Source organism: Nyctibius grandis, chromosome 19 (assembly GCF_013368605.1).
Source record: "Nyctibius grandis isolate bNycGra1 chromosome 19, bNycGra1.pri, whole genome shotgun sequence".
In the NCBI taxonomy this organism is placed as follows: Eukaryota; Metazoa; Chordata; class Aves; order Nyctibiiformes; family Nyctibiidae; genus Nyctibius; species Nyctibius grandis.
Genome location: NC_090676.1, coordinates 2,476,332 through 2,493,888, shown reverse-complemented (window position 1 = coordinate 2,493,888; position 17,557 = coordinate 2,476,332). Strand labels below are relative to the sequence as shown.

Genomic DNA, 17,557 nt, shown 5'->3' with positions numbered 1-17,557 from the left:
CTCTGGAGTTGTTTCTGTTTGGTTCCAGCTCTGGATACTGAACAGGGTTATAGACTTGTCTCTGAGTAACTTTAAGGTGTCAGTTATCCCTGGGCCACATGGGAGGGCAGATCTCTTCATCCTTACCTTCAGAAGAAGGTAATGTAATGCAGCTCTTGGTAAAGATGAGAGAAATTACCAGTTGAGCAGTTTAGACTCTCCAACTCTTGGAGGAATTGGTGGCTCTTTGCCAGACAGCAGCTTTCACAGGGAACAGAATTGTGCCACCATGCCACATTAGGTGTTGTGTCTGGGTACAAGCTACCACGGGCTTTATATTGCCTCTGTAAATAACAGCAAAAGCTTAGAGTTTAAGTAGATGTGCTAATCTGAGAAGGGAAAACAAAACCAGCTCTGTGTTGGAATAGTGTTATTTCCTCCTAAACTTTTATCTCTGTGTGGCTAGAACCTTGCCTGAGCATCAACAGGACTATAAGGCTGTAAATAGACCAGCTATTTCTGGGGCTTCTTTCATTTAACACTTTGTAAACTGTGGCTTTTCCACATCTGGAAGGGTGGAGGCATTTTTTCTACAGGAAGATGTTTGTTCAGAAACAGGTAGATGTTTTTTGACTAGCAGTATCTCAAGCGATGCCTGTCCCCAATAGAGGGCACTCCGGACCTGGCCATGGGGGACCCACGCAGCAAAACCTTCAGCTGCTCCTTACCCTTACAGCACGTTGGAGACACAAACGAGTGGGAGTCCCTACCCTACCAGAACAGGGTCATTGCATGACCTTGTGGTACTTAGAGTAGGTCTAGTACAAGCAGACCAGGAGGAAGGGTTGTCAGTGTATGAAGGATGAATGGCTCTGCTAATGAAAACAAGAGGAGGTAATTAAGTGTGGCATATGATCATTGGTAGCTTGTCTTATTTTCATAGACTGATTTTTTTTTCTTATGATTTATGTCAGTCATTGATACTAAATTTTGTAGGCTTACCTGAACCTTTATTTTGTAGGCTTACCTGAACCTTTATTTTACTTCTACTAAAAGATACTTAATTACCTGTGTTCATCATAACATAGGGTGGTAGTTATGGAGCTACTCAGTCATCACACTTGTATTTAATTGATCTTTACCAGTGTGTATTACAGTCAAGAGGTCTGCCATTCAGTGCGTAGTTTGATGCTTAGTCTCTTTAGAGCACTTGCAAGTGGTTTGATCAGTTTTCTTAGTAAATGTGGCATCAAGGCTTGGTCAGTTTGAGATCAAAATAATTCAGAGAGTTCTTCTGACTTCATACTACCATCTAGAAGAATTCCTTCCTGAAACTACTAGCATTACTCAAAAATGCCAAGTAATCTCAAACAGATTAGGCAAGACAATAAAGAATTACAACAGCTCTTGGAACGTACCAGCCAAGGAACGCCACAGATGGCTGACAAGTGCTCTTTCTCTGCTTGACACTTAACTTGCTGGGAGATGTAGCTAACAAAACTGACATTGTTTTTTGGTTGTTTTTTTTTTTTTTTAATTAATTGCTGCAGCTCATTAATGCAACTTAATTACACTTATCTCCCCCCTTTCCTTCAGTCCATTCCCTCCCCTCAGAATTATCCTGCCACAATAAAAACCCCTTCCATCAGGATGTTGCCAGGCTTGTGCCTGGACTAAGCGTGGCTGCTTGGTGAAGAAGGCAGGTACAAAAACATCTGTGATCCATGAAGAACGAGGCATTTTCCAGTGTCCTGCAGCAGGTTTCAGCTGTGTAGATGGCTATACCAGTGTTACTTTAATGTAGATGAGCAAACCCAGAGTAAGCTACAGCTGCTCTGAGAATGGCTTGGCATGTTGAAATGGGGCTAAGCTCCATGCTAAGTAAAGATGTGGTGCTTGTACTATGTTTTCAGCTGTTCAGTATTATAGGAGTTAGGTCACAGAACACTGAAATCCAGGACAAATGCCTACTGCTAAGGTGCTGACCATGGCTAAAGAGCACAGTATGAGGAAGGGAGTCTTGGATGGGGGGCGGGGAAGAAGATAAGAGCTCTCATCTATAACTTAAAAAAAAAAAAAAAAAGCCTAAATAACTCAAATGTAAATAGCCCCCCCCTAGTTCTATACAGGCAGGGAGGAGATGAAGTTGTGTTAAGGGATTTAGGCTCTTTTCAGAACAAGGGAAAGGAGAAGGGGAATAAACTAACTACAAAACGTATGAAATGTCCCAGGGTGTTTTGCAGTGCTTCCTTCTTTATGGATCCATGGCACAAGGAAGCAGCTCCGACTTCAACTGTATCTCTTGAGAGAGGCTCTCGGTGAACTTGTTCTGCCTGAGGTCTTCAGGCCTGGGCTATTTATCGGCTAGTACCACCAGACTGTGGTAGGAATGGTTCATCAGGGCACTTGGAAAATTAAAAACCAACCGCATGGCCACTCTTCAATGTACATTCATTGCATTTGAAAAGAAGACAAGGAACAAAAAATGGAATGGAGTTCACCACCCTGCATTTCCTCTGCCAAAGATCCAGGCCACAGGGGATTGTTTCCTGCAGCACCTTTGATGGTGGAGTGTGAGGTTTATCCAGCCTCTGGCTCCTCTTTATTTACGCAGGCCTGTGGGGGGGGGAAAAAAGTGAAGGCAGGTCATCAGTGTGGAGCAAGTACTAATTTGCTTACTTAAGATAACAGAAATGATGTGGAAATAATGAGAACAAAATTGTTTCGTGGTTTTTGCCTGTTCTGGGTTTTAAAATATGATTGACTATAGATGAGGAATAGGATTGAGAGCTCAGAGGTAATGTGGTTAAGTAGTCTTCAAGTCTGGAAAGAATGTTATGCATGTACCAGACCTGAATATACTGCAGTTAGACTAAGGAATAGATATGAGCCAAAGTGTTAGATATATGTATCCTCAGCATTTGGAGCTGCATAAAAACTTGGTTAGGAATTTAAAAAGCTAGGGATCATCTCTAGAAAAAAAAGTAGCTTCTTGAAATTGCAGTGATGTGCTTTTTGTAGCAGGATAAGCAGATCTACTTTTGTAGCCAGCAGTAAAGATGAGTGAATGTTTTCAGCTGAAACATCACCTCTTAAACATGCAGCTTCAGGTTGATCAAAACAGTTTGCAAATTCATGTTGATATTCAGCAATTTTTTGGGGAAAAAGTCTACCTAGAAGGAAAAGTAGAAGCATTTTGTATTGTGTTTTTTTTTCTCCTCAAAACAAAGTGGGATTTTTTTTCCTGTTTAAGTGAAACTTTCCTTTGTAAAGTATTCTGGTCATCAAACAAAGTTTGGAGGGGGTGTGTGTGGGGGGGGAAACAATCCTAAAGGAGTTTAGTTCCTTCCTCTCCTCCCTCTCTGCCAGTGTTTCAGTCTTGATTTTGATTGTAGATCACAGTGAGTGTTACGGACAGGAGCCTCACAACTGTGCAATTCACTGCTTGGCCTTATAAATACAGTCTTAAAAGGCAGGGAGATCTATTGCTCATCTCTCTGCCTTTTAAATAAATAGAGGTTACCTCCTGTCATCCGGCAGGTTCTTGATTTAGCGCTAAATCACGTACAGAATGACGCTTTGAGACTATTTTGCTTTATAATTGAGATTGCACAGTGCTTTCTGAAACAAATTCAGAGAATGATGTCAAAAGACTGAATGGATGCAGTAGGCAGGAAGCGCTGACAAATGATGGTGGTGATCTGGGCCTCCTCCTGCCTTGGCAGGTATTGCAGGGTACTTGGAGATAATGGCTTTAGTCAGAAACTTCAAAGCTGTCTTGGTTAACCCTTCCACAGTTATCAGGGCAAGAACGCTTCCTTGCCTCAAATGATGAGAATTCTGTTACTACAAGTGAACAATAAGAAAAGCAACCCAGAGCTGATGTCCTGTCCAGCCGAAGAGGAGACAGTGGTGCAAGCAGGCACGGCCTGAATTTGAGCTTTAGCTAAGGAGGGGTAAGAGCTCAGCCTTTCCTTCCTGCAAACTCATTGGAAATGTTCCCTGTTGGCCTCAGGAGAATAACTTTGGTTTTCAAGACATGATTTATTATCCTTTAGCTAAGTACTTTGACCCAGAAACTCATGCACTGAAGACTTTAACATATCTTCTATCAAGATTCCTAATATATTATTATTAAATAATTAGTGCAGTGCCTTGATTGGTAAGCAGCCATGAGACTAAGGGTAATTCCATTACACAGTAAAACTTCCAGAACAACTTTTTCGGGATAATTTGAGTCTCTCTTACTTAAGCTTGTGACTTGAAATAGGAACTATCACAACCAAATCCCCATGGAGTCACTGAAATGTAGAACAGAAGCAGTTGTGGAACCTGAAATAGAAATAACTGTATTTATATAATTTCATTGCTGTGTGAGTGTTGGAGGTGCTAATTAAGAAGAAGCACACTTAAATCATGCCTTTGTAAGCAACAGTACAAAACTGTTGGTTGGGTTTTTTTTGGTGGTGGTGTCTTTTTTAAAAAAGAAAAATGACACCTGGCTAATGGTGTTATGGATAATTTGTGAGGTTTTCCACTAACTGGAGACTTGCAAGTGATGTCAAGGAGGTCAGTAGATTACCATGATAAAGCTGGGAGATAACTGGATTGTGGTCTGGAAGTACCTATTATCAGTAATAGTTTGGGGAGATGTTTTCACCTCCTAGTAGGATGCAAAGGTATTTAAGAACTCTTCAGTGTAATGGATGGAAGCTGAAGGCCAGAAATGGGATGTACATTTTGAATACTGAATTCAGCAGCTGATAGCCACTGAAGTAGGCTGCCAAGGACACAGCAGTCTCCCTTTAATATCTTTGAACTGTGACAGCATATTTAAGTTATCTAACTCATAGCCTGCGTGCTTGCTACAGAGGTTATGGTGATTGGTCTTGGACTTAAGCCATGCTCATCGGTCTAGGTCAATGTCATTGTTCTGTGGGGCCTTCAGATCTATGAAAATTCATAAATTTGGAGAGGTGAAGAAGAGAGACTAGGGAAAAATGCAAGCCACAACAAGGGAAAGGGCACATTGGGAGGAAAGGAAAGGGTGTGATCTCATCAGAAAAAGCTAGATAAAACTGGAGTGAATAGGATAATTCCATTAGGGAATGAAGGACAGTGATCCTGTTAGAGAGTTGTGGCAACAGGGCAAGTGCATTATCAGGAGAGCAGTTGACTACTGACAACGGGGTGATGCCATCCTAAGATTAAAGTTCATGGTTGCAGTTAGCTCCAAGTCAGTAGCTATAGAATAGATTTAGTTTCATTCAGCGTTCCCTTCAACAAAAAGGAGTTAAAAACAGAAAGTCCATGTTCCTGACTCCTAGCTGTTCTATAAATTTCAACATGAAAGAAGCTGGATGTATTTGTTGTTTTGCATCTTCTTAAATGGGATATAAACAAGAAAATGCCTTCAGTCATCATGAAATTATTTTCACAGCAGGACAAGGGCATCTGGCACTTAGTGCCCCAGACTGCAAAGCTCCATGGCATCACTAGCCGAGAATCAAGTGTCTGTTCCTCCTCTCCTTCCCATTCTTACATGTGGAAGGAAGGCAAGAGCTAGGCTGAAATAAATAAACAAAAATTGCTATTTGGTGGCTGCTGTGAGATTTAGAGGGTCACCTTATCTACTGCTCAGCAGTTGTTTTCACCTCCTGTTAGCCAGAAAGAAATATTATATTGTGCTGGCAGAAGTTATCAATAGATAAGTGATGGTCTGAAGAACGGGACTAAAGAACAATAGAATTACCTGTGTACTTCATTAGTACCTTGCCGTCTTACTGAGACCCTTGTAAGGAAGTTTTACGTCGCCAGCTTCTGTTCATATTACAATCTCCCCACATAGAAAACTTCATTTATAAGTACTAGCTTCTTTCACAAACAGAATTTGTCATTTTAAGTAAAATGCAGCCCAAACCCCATATTGTAAAAGTGTGGTGTTTCTTCAGCACACTGATGCATCAAGCTAGTAAATCAGGGAGCTGCTTAAAGCCCCATAGCTTCTGCAGACTATGGAAAATTCCATCCCACTGCCACAAAATGAGAGGGAAATCAATATTTAATCTCCTGTAGCATCCCTTCTAATGATGCTGTAGAACCCCCAAAGTTACAGGGAATTTAACTGCTTTGCAAAAATTACTTGTTCTCCTGGTGTTGTGCTGCAGTGACAAAGTGGTTAGTAAGTCCGTACTACATTAGAGGGGCACATCTACAAATCTATTTGGGAGCAGTTTTTCTTCCCTCAGCCCCACTTTTCTCCCCCAGCCTCACATCCTTCTTTTTGTCAGGACTCTCTGGTAACATTATTCCTAAATAACAACCTCTCTTAGCAGCTGCTTTAAAAAATTTCTGCATGTTGAACTGCCTTCTTGTAACTTGATTTAGAGAGTATCAAAAATTCAGATCTTATTGCTGCTTTAAACAGGTAATACTGGCCTTTATGTTTGAGAATCTCATTAAGAATCAGCTTTTAAGTGGACTGTGTGAAAATGTGATCTTGTGCCTTCAGCAGTGGGTAGAAGCTGGAGTTCAACAATGGGTCTCTATTAGGACAACTCCCCTTTCTGCTCCCTGCTCTCAGCTTAACTCTTGGGATGCCCCACAGATATAAGGCATCCAGTGGTTTGCTTACAGTAACACTCTACAGCTGACCCCACTGCTTCCTATCAAACAGCACTGCCATAAGCCAAGTACAGCAACACCAGCTTCACCCTGGCAACCTGGGGCTAAGCAGAGGCAGTTTCACCCCTTCTGGTGTCCACTTGTTCATTCCTTCCATGCCTGAAAAGCCTGCTGTAGAAATCAACCTGCAAGGAGGAAAAACCCCAAACCTGTGCCACCCTTGAGCCATCAAACTAAGAGGCTTGCATAGCCTCTTCGCACAGGACATGATACTTACAGGTATGTCTGCTTGAACAAAAGGTTGGTGGGTTTTTCATTGACATGGTAGAGAGGAAATGGATCAAATCCACCAATGAAATCAACTGAAAAAAAATCAAAACTCAAATAAATAAACAAACATGGCCAGAAAGTTGAAAGGAAATGAAAAAGAAAGTTGGTGCATGTCATGGCATAACACAAAAGTTAGTGAGAGAACAGAAAAATGACTTTTCAGGTATGGATTGCCTGGTGGAAATCTTTCCCTGTACAGACCTTGTGGGATGGGCAAGTGTGCCAAGGAGGAGATTCAGCTAGCACAAGACTTGGAGCAAAGAGCTAACAAAAGACTCCAGGAAAAACAAGAGAGTGTCCCTCAGCCTCCTCAGATATTGCCACCATGCTGTGACTTCACATGAGAACTGAGCTGACAAAGCCTCAGCCATTCAGCGACGTGCTGAAAGAAGGGTGCTGGGGAACAGCTCATCAGTGAATGCCAGCAGAGGAGTTGGCAGCACAGCAACCCCCGTGAAGGCTGTATAGTGAAGTGGGAGTTTTCTTGTGCCACTTGTCTTTCCTGCAAGACAGACAACAGCAGCTTTGGAAAACTGCAACTACCTCATTATCTTCAGCTCTGATATTTTTCACATCCCCTCTGCCAACTCAATTTCTTCTAATTGTATACAAATAGGAACAATGCTTCCCTTCTCCAGTGTTCACATAAGGGCAATGTAACTGAACAAGGAATGTTTTTAAGTGACAATTCCCTTAGTAACCATAGAAGAATTTTCCAAGTCTCTCTTAGTTCCCCTGAAATTAGGCCAAGTCTATGTTACTGAGCTGGCCAGCATAGCTGGGACAGTAGGGGTATGATGTGGTGTGATTTGTGACTGACCTAGTAGGCCTTGCAAAAACCTTTAAAATAGGTCCAGCTTAGACCACTTTTTGGTGCCAAGTTAGTGCATTTTGTTTTGAAGTGTGAAAGCTATCCAGTCCAAATGCCATTTAAAAATAACTGGAGAGTCTTACTGACTATATAAATGCCTGTTTATTTTTCTTTCCTGAAGGTGGCACTGTTATTTTAAATGTTAGCTAAAGATTTTTGGTATTTTTTTAGTGAGCAAACAATAGGAAAAATATTTAGTGAATATATTGGAGGTAAAAAAAACCCTCTTAAAATATATTTAGGCAGCCAAGGACAACGTATTCTCACAAATTCCATCTTAGTGGATAGCTTCATGCTAATACAGTGATTTTGGAACAACTGTCAGTGAGTGAAATCTGTAGAGGTTCTAAGTTAATTGGGGGATAATTCCCAGTAGTTGCAGAGAGACTTGACCTTTTCTCAGCTACTTTTAAAAATGGTTGAGTATTTTAAAATCAAGACAGTCTGCAGTTTTAAAAAACAGATACTAACTATATTATCTCAGTTGTGCAATGTCTAAATTAGGAAACCTTAAAGAATTGCAATTTTCAGTAACTATCTAGTACCTTGAACAATCAAAAGTCCTATCATCTGAGCACCCAACCATGGAAGCACTCAAAATCCAGGTCACTTAAAAAAAAAAAATCTTAGCTGTGGTTCATTGTTGCAATATATTACAGGGCATTAGCACATCTAAAATATTCTTGCCCACAATTCAGCATTAGTGGATCCCTACTGCTGTGTTTTCTCATGAAAATCACGTTAGCATGAGCTTCCTGATTAATGTGCCTCAGCACTTACAATTACTTCATGCTGCATATCAAAGCAACATTTAAAGGAAACCACAAATGGAAGAGAAAATTAAAACGCAGCTCAAATTTGTTCGGGTCACTGGAAAGATCTACCACTGTGAGTGTGAAATATTGATGGTTTGTCATTGTTAATTATTCAAGCTGACATTTTAACTCCAAGCTGGGAAACTGGGAGGGAAAAGGAATTTGTTAGTGGAAAAAAAAAAATACATATCCTGAAATTAACAGCTCTGCGTTTCTAGATAATGCTTCCTTCCCTGTGGTTGTCTCTCCTAACAGATCCCTACTACAAAAATGATCTCTGTCAAGTGATTACTTTACAAAATTCAAAAGAGGCTCAGAACTCAAGCTATTTAGCTAATAGAAGAGCTATAGGGTAATTTTAAAAATATTACTTATAACGTAGCACTTCCGCTAAGTGCACTGCCAAGCTCCAAACAAATGGTCAGTGAAGTCAGTAGAATGAGTTCAGCCACAGGAAGCAACAGAAAAACATGAGGCCAAGTCAGATAAGCAATGCATCTCATCTCACTCCTATGAAATCAACATTCTTCACATACTTTCAAATGTTCAGTTCAAAGCTGCCGTTTCTCAGCTAAAAGCCATGCCAGCTGCTCTTTAAAACAACAAAGCTACTTGCATAAATCTAATTAATGTATTAAAGAAGTGCTACTTGGATGTAAAGCCTTTGGATCAGATCCTTACCTGGAGTAAACTGCCCTGGACCCATTGATTTCAGTAAGACTTTACTGATTCAAACATGCTAAGAATTCAGACACAGAAAGGCAACACATTGCCAAAGAAATCGGACTTCACATTTATTTGAACCCTATGTGTCCGTTCTTTTGTTTGCAAAAGTAGTGCTCTCAACGGGAGTTTTAGAAGGGCAAAGTAATCCAGGACCAGGTTACAGATATCTGGATAGATCCCCCAGACCCAGCCACCCATGTGATTCCTCCGAGTCTTTGCTCTTCTCTGACACGTCATGACACTTAAGATATTTGTATAACAAATATGAGGGAGTCAGCTCCTTCCTCCTCCTCCTTGTAATTCAGATACAGTACTTCCTCTGCTTTTAAATTAAGTGGTCAGGTTGGTTCTTGGCAAGAAATCTCATGCTCTGCTTCACCCTCAGCTTGTGGCATATGATACTCAGCAGGTGGCCTGCTTGAGTACCTGGCTGCAGTCTTTGTTGTAGGTACTCCTAATTACAATGGTAACATCTCAGTGGCATTAAGCTATATAAGCTTGAGAACAGAAGAAGCTGCCCAGTTTCTCTAAAGCCTAGCCTGAGTGAGTAGCCAACACCAAGCTTTTTCGGGCTGAAAGAGTAGCAGAATTACAGCATCTAACACATGGTGACATGGGGAAAAAAACTTCACAGTAAAAAATAGCTGATCCTTGAAAGGCAGATAGTGCCATTATCACATAGATGGAGAGATGGAAAGAAGCCTGATGGTAACTCAGTCCTGATAGACAAATATCTGAGAGAGAAATAAAATTTAATAAAACCTTTGCCAAAGGATCTGTTGATAAATACTTACAGCTGTCTTCTTCTTCTGTAAAAACACTAACAACATAACAGGCGTAGACAAAGCCCACCAGCTGGAAAATAGAGAGAATAAATCATTTTGGCATCAATCTTGTGAGACTGCTCAAAACCCCCTTGGCACAACTTCAACAGCCAACATTTACTGTCAACGTGGCAGCATTACTGTAACGGTGGAACCAAGTCATATTGTAAGGTAGGGGGTGCAGGTGTAGGCTTAAGGGAAGACACTGCTGGGAGCATACTCAAAGGTCCAAACTAAAAATTTGCAAGACCCATCCTCACCTTCAGAGTAGCGGCCTGCAGTTGCTGGAATGATCAGCAAGAACATGGGCATGTTTTGTTCACATTGACACTACCGTGCTAAGTTTACTCTCTGTAAGAAGGGATGAGGATGCAGGAGAGTGCCTTATGTAATATTTTAGACAGACAACTACATACAGGACAGCCATACAGGGCTAGGTTTTATTAACAGAGGTCCAGGGCAAGAACTCGTCAGCTCTGTATTCCTGTCATAAGGGGTATGCAAAGGAAGAGAAATTACTTTGGTGCAGGAGCTACGAACAAGACGTGAGTAGTTTTTATGCAAATGAGATAGAAACTTAACTATAAAAATGGTGATGTACTGGCAGCAATGTTCAGGGACACTGAAATCTTTAGTAATTTAGGCTTGGAGAACAAAAATTAATGGGAAAGAAATCCCAGTCTTACTCTAGCTCTACAGTTTCTAAGGTTCTTTCTATGTTTGGAGAATAAACACTTCTGCATGGACTAATCAAGCATTGGGCCTCCAAAGTCAATGGGCCAGAGCACAGTGAGAAACACACAAGATGATAGCAACGGTCTTAATTCACAAGTTGCATAGGTCAGCAGTAAATTGCCACCTCCTGCGAACCAGACAGGGGCAGGGAAGGAACAGTAAAACAATGGGGTGCCTCTCAAGTAACAGCCATCCCGGCATGGTGTAGCCCTCATGTCAACCCATTGCTCAGAGCAGTCTTTAGAGCAGAAAACTAGAGTGAACATTAAAAAAGCAATTTAAAGTAGCTTGATGAGTCTGTCCTTAGTTGGTAGTGTGTAGAAGCTCTAAAGCATCAGAACTGCCTCATTCCGTTTCAGTAGCAAGTTGTTACTCAGCCTGAATAGAGAAACAAACTTCTGGTACTACGTGAGTTAAGCATTCTAGATTCAGCAGGGTTTTGTTTTGCTTTGCCTTCTCCCTGTTAATCAAATATCCTCTCCGTCCTTCATTTTACATCTTTACATAACACCCCACTTAGCAAGATCTTGTTTGACAGTAACTGTATTAGTAAAGTTATTGTGAAACATAATTGTTTTCCACTGTGAACTCAATTCTTTTGAACAAGGGTTAGAATGTAACATACAGTGACTCACTCTAAGGGAAGACAGAATGATGCATGGTAGGGCTTGAAAAGTAAAGTCCATTCATTTTTAATATGACAGAAAAATACATCACACCAGAAAACAAAAGGCAAGATAATGAGATTTCTATTGGGGAGTTATAAGGCATTTGTGATTTCTCCAGCTCTCTGTGACAAAACTCACCTTGTTGGAAGGAAATAGAATGTTTTTGTAGCATCACTAAACCTTGGATTTCCTTTACAATTTTCTATAATCATCTGAAAGACAAGCCAGCTCTCTCTTTTCCTCTTGGGTGAGCCTCGTGGAAGCCTGTCCCAGTATCTCAGTGGAGGAGAGGTAGCTCTGTGGACTCACTCATTGCCCTGCTGTGCATTTTTGAAACCAGGGCTGCTTCATACTAAGTTACTAGGAGCTACAGGGGATTTCATGCAGAAAAAAAAAATAAATATCCTTCTGGGCATGATGGTAACCACAAAGCCACATGCAATGGCCAATCTAATTGTACCTGATAACTTTTGGAATTGACTCTGAGTAGAACCATTGCTTTTTAAAGGCAGATAAAAAAAAAACCACAACAAAACAGAGATTTTTCTTCTCTTCCATTGCTTGCACTGTGCTAACAAAACCAGGGGAATTGTTTTCTCTGTCTGCAGTTTGTGGCAGCCAGGGCGGTTCGGTGGCCATTGGGGCGGTTCGGTGGCCGGGCGCGAGGGCTGCGGCCGTGGGCACTGGCCGTGGTGCTGACGCAGCCCCCGGGGTGGCTCCCCCTTTGCCTTGCGTCATGACCGGACTTGGCTGCGACAGCAGCAATTAGCGCTCATCAGCTGGGCTGTGGTAGCTAACGACATGAACACTTAGAGATGCTCTTGGAAAAACAGAGTGCTTCAGCTTAAAGCCGTCCCAGCACCCAATGAGATGTCTAACCACCCAGTCTCCGACATTAGGGCGCTTGCTCTCGCCACAGGATTAAATTAGGAGTGTGGCTACACACGTTCTTTGTACTTGCTCTAGCATTTTTATAGTTTGAAGTTCCAACCTTTTACATTTTACAGGATATAAGATCAAATCGTGCAATTTACACACACACAAATATCTAAGCAGGAAAGATGCATCTTGAATGTGTGCCCTGATTCCAAGGGAACTCAAGGAAGGTTTTATCTTTCTGCAGATTTTCCATCATGCCTCAGAGCAGGAACTCTGGGTTAACAGCCATGCAAAGTGGCAGCCCTGAATCCATTCGCTATTATTACACTCCATAACGTGTACACACAAACCTTATGTGATACCTGTGTCAGGGAACTCCTGATAGTAATAACAATGAAAGTGACTTATCTTCCCAGTTTATGGGCAGAGTGCATGAAAGATTACCAGCTATACTGTCACAGGGAACCTGTTAAACCTCTGAAAATTGTTCATGGTTCATAAGCACCAAGCAAGCAGTAAGATGGACTTGGGAAGTTTGTTTTGCACAGAAATTAATGCCTCATAACCCTGAACCATCACTCCTCTCACCCTGTATGTTTTTCCTTTTATGACTAAGGTGACCTTTTGCATTCAGAAAAGAAAACCAACCAACCAAAAGCTAGGGAATTAAGTGAGCTTCCCTAAATCTCTAATTCCAGCTCCATTGGAGTGGAGGGTTTTCTTTTTTATTTCTTCTTTCTCCTGGCTTTGTTTCAAAATTACCTGGATAGTGTTTAAAATTTACTTTTTATTGACTTTATAATCCATTCCTTCTTGACATGAGTTTCATCAATAAAAAAATGTTTATTTAATGACACATTCAAAGAAGTTTTGCTAGTCCCATGACCTGGACAGAAGAGTTTCAGTGGCAAGGAAGGAAGAGACATACAACATAAACATGAATTCATTTTTGTCTCGGCTGACCTAAACTATAATTAAATCACCTCAGCAATGAAATTAACTCCTGGGACTCCCCATGTCTCACCTTCTGCGTGAATTATAAATGAAATACAGCTACAGAGAAGAAATGCTGCTCTTGTTGTCCAGTTCTTTTCACTGGAAGAGTCTGCTAGAATGTAGGATGAGCAGACTCCAAGAGACACCAACAGTTGTCTGCATCCTTGATGAAGATGTATCAAGTCCCCAAACATCACGAAGTTTAGCAGTAATTAGCATAGAACAGAAAGCTTCACAGAGGTCAAGCATTTGGAAGTAATTTCCCTCTTGCTCAAAGTGCCATCTTGGTTACTGATTTCAATACAAAAGAAGGTTTTAAGCTCTACTGTCCCAGGAAATAGCAATAATTCTTAGATCTTTGCAATTTATGTAGGGGAGGTGGAAGAGGAGGGAAAACATCAGTGATGTAAAATGACACTAAGCTATTGCTCTAATTCCCCAAAGAATTTTCTTGGGCTTTAGCCTCTGCTGCTGTTTTTACCACTTGTTCTCCATGTTCAGTACCAGCTTCCTCTAGGCTGCACACGTATCCAATTAAGCTTTTTATTAGGAACACATGTTGTAGGCAGGTGTGTTCAGTCAGCCTGTCAGACAGCCTGGGAACGCACATGCTGCCGAACAAAAGAGGATGGAGCTGGGATGTCCCAAGCATTCTGCAGGCAAATGAACGGAGCAGGAATGACAGGAAGAGCCAAGTGTGCCCAAAGGGAATGAGGAAAACATAAGTCTGTACTTCCCTCTGCCCCTCAGTCATCTGAAGTGAACGTTTTAATAGCAAGTTGAAAAGTGTTCATAAAACAGCAGCATTGAACTAAGTGCTGGAGCCAGAAAGACTAAATTACAGCAAGATCTACAGAAAGGGACCAGCTGGCTGCGAGTGTGCAAAATATGGGAAGGATGGGAAGGCAAATTTTAGGAGGTGTTACTGTTGCTTGTGTAAAATCTTAGCTTTAGTCTACATCTGTCCTAGTGAAGATTCTGGGCTCTTCGACTCTTCTCTCAGTAGAAAAACTTGCCATTGGTTTTTCCACCACAGAGAATATGTGCAGAGTCCCCTCCTTCAGGGCAGATGTATTCCAGGCTTCACTTCTAATCAGAGCTAATGAAGTGTGCATGCTCTCATCCATAAGAGAGGGGGAAAATGAAGAGATCTCTGCTACAGGAAAGCAAAAAGCGAGCTTGCGAAAGAGCTATTGTGACCAGATAGCCAAAAAGAGGCAATCAAAATCCTTTGATTCCTTGACCTTCTTTACTCTTTGTATACAATTACAACCACTGAAAATCTAGCTTCTGCCAATAGCAAAGCATCTCTTGCGCGTTGCTTCTCACATCTGCTGTCAAGGCTTGCATTGCTGCCTTCCTGGGAACCTTCCAACCTGTCAGTCTGAGTGAAAACAGCAGACAGGCAGGCAATGAGTTCTCTCGGTTGGGAAGACATTTCCAATTTCCATCCCATTCAATGGAGCCTCAGGAAAAGCCTAACCCTCCCCACTCCCAGAACTACCATATGGACAGCCCAGAGCTATGCCAGGTATTTCAAAACTACAAATCACTCCTCTCCCTGCTGGGGAGATGCAAGATGAGTCCTTGCTCAGATAAAAACAAAGCAGATTTCTTTTCTTGAAAACTAGTTGCTGTTGCATTTCCTAATTGGGTTCGTAGGATTAGTTTTACAGTGACATTTCTGTAACAGTACAGACTTTAAGATGTTGTTACAATAAGTTTTTTCCTCCAGTGTGTTCTGTGCTAAAGCATTGAGAAAGATTTTCATACTGGGCTCTACAGCTACTTGTATCCTGCATGGTGACTGACATGCCCAAGTTTGATTGCATTCCAGATTAAAGGAGTTTGCCTTCAAGGAGTACAGACAAGCTCTGAGCAAAAACAGACTGAGACCTTATGTATCTTCAAATGTATGCCCAGGAGCAGGATATAGTCAGCAGGAGTCAAGATGACAGCCAACACTCTGCTCACCATATGGGTTCAGGTTTGCTTTCCCTCTCCTTTGGCATGCAAGATTAAATTCAGTCAGCCTTACCCCAAGTACACAATCTGGTGCACTACAGTTCCTCAATAGTCTCAAGAAATTGGTATTTCCAGATAACAACCAAAATGTCCATAGCTGAGAACTGCATAGTTAAAGAACGTGGATTTCACACTACTATATCTGGAATAAAAAAAAAAAACAAAACCAAAAACAAAAGCAAAACAACCTACAACACCCCACCCGACAACTTCTAAAAGCCATTAGGCAAAGCAAAAAACCCCAGAAAGCGGAGTTTTGCCTGTCCCTTGCCCTTCTTAACAGGGACTGACTATTCCGGTCTCAAATGTATGGCAGCAAGGAGGGAACTAGGTCATGTCCCTTGCTGCATCCCCCGAGCCTTCCAGTTCCCAGACATGTTTTTTGTACTATTGATCTGGTCCCCCTGCCTGTCTGCAGTGCAGTACCTGCCAGGCACTCTGGGAAGGACAGCAGCCTGTAATAAAATCTGCCTTAAAATGAGATAAAGAGAACAGAAAAAGATACTGGCAGGGATCAAAGAGTTTGACCCTCAGAGACTAAAAAGGGAGAGAACAGGCTGACTGTTTTCAGGCAAGGTCTGGGTGAGAAAGTGAGCAGGCTTGCTTTCTGCCTTGCCTCAGCAAAGCAGGGAGGAAAAGTTGAACGTCTCCCACTACATGACAAAATTATGTGAGCATTTCAGAGCCGGCAGGAGTTACAGGCCTGGCTTTTCAATACTCTGCCTTTATTACAGGACAAGTAGAAATTTAGTTCACTCTGCATAGCTCAGCCCGTATGGCTTTCTTGAATACAAGTATTTTAGCCTCATTTCCAGGGTTTAGGATTCAAATATCCACTGCAACTTAAATCTCAGAAAGAAAGAGAAAGAAAATATTTACCTAAATCCTGTTTTATCTTATAGTTCCTTCCTCTGTCTCCCCATCTGGCCCTTTGTGGTGTTTTGTAGATGCACAGGGAATATTGTCATGTGCCTTTGGGAAGAAGCAAAGCAGAAAACTCTCCCGGAGACACAGACTCCTATATATTGGTGTGATCCCTTAGCTCAGGGCCACGTGCCTAAGTTAGCAAGCTGCCATAAAACAAAAGTCTATTCCAGACAAACTTGGGACCATTTGTTGGCTGAACCTCTTGCCTGGGGCACAGGGGCTCGTGCCAGCTCAGGCGTTTCGGGAGGATGTTAACAGTGACATACTTCTGCACTCTGAAAGTCTCGGATGTTCTGAATTCAAAGCCTGGCAATTGTTTCATCAAACTCAGGAACAGAACCAGCTCAGCAGCATCAATCCCCTTCCAGCTAACGGCCCTTTATAAAAGACAACAGGCTCTATTCTTCTGGATACATAGGTTTGCCTTTCTCATACACGTGCATCGAAGCAACTCTCAGTTTAATGCAGATCATTTTCCCTGAAAGAGAACTGACCAAATATTAACAGCCAGCACACAGGCCAGGGAGTCCATCCAGCTCAGGAAACAGGAGCTTCTCTGTCTGCCTCTTTTTTTTTTTGTGACATGGCAAGAAAGGAGTCTGAGTCTTCTCCCCTCCCTGCAGTTCACTGGGTCACACGGATCATCCCAGCTAATAGGAAATGCAGGATCAAGACAGTGGAAAGTTGTACCAAAAATGTGCAGAGAAGTACTTGGCACTCCAGAAGCTTGGAATTTCTCTGTTATCCTTTCACATTTAATCAGGGCAAGTTACCCTTCCTTTTTAAGCCAAAACTGAAAGCTGAAATGTGAACGTTTCTCCAGCCCACGTCCCTTTGTACTTAAAGCCATTAACCACAAAGTAGCAAACCAAAGCAGATTAGACAGACACGGGCTGCTAACTCTAATGCAGCTACAAAATCCAAGAGTACTGGCGAAGTAAGGGGGACAATGGACATTTTGTTTCAGTTAATTTCACAGACAACTGAGAAACAATTAATTAACAGTGAACATTAAGGACATTGAATTACTGCAAAGTACTTTGAAAAGCCTGTGGAAGACTGATGAGAAAAGAGTTGACGAAAACATTTAGTGCATATATCTTAGGTGTCAGCAGAAAGAAAATATGCTGCTTTCTGCTTCCTTAAAGTTTCTTTCAT

At 41.7% G+C, this 17,557-nt stretch overlaps 1 protein-coding gene across 3 annotated transcripts in view; it reads right to left on the bottom strand.

Annotated features, from left to right (window-relative positions):
- Window positions 1–1,529: 1,529 nt before the first annotated feature.
- The window catches only part of NKAIN4 (sodium/potassium transporting ATPase interacting 4), a 50,825-nt gene continuing 34,797 nt past the window's right edge, over window positions 1,530–17,557 (bottom strand). The window contains exons 5-8 of one of the 3 annotated variants that reach the window (XM_068416196.1): window positions 10,140–10,200; window positions 6,881–6,965; window positions 3,069–3,148; window positions 1,530–2,595 (exon numbers count right to left, since the gene is read on the bottom strand). In XM_068416196.1, the coding sequence (XP_068272297.1) occupies window positions 2,582–2,595; window positions 3,069–3,148; window positions 6,881–6,965; window positions 10,140–10,200 (240 nt within the window). In that variant the 3' untranslated portion in view covers window positions 1,530–2,581. Of the gene's footprint in view, window positions 2,596–3,067; window positions 3,153–6,880; window positions 6,966–10,139; window positions 10,201–17,557 lie in introns of those variants that run through there. The other 2 variants (XM_068416197.1, XM_068416198.1) reach the window with 2 other exon arrangements.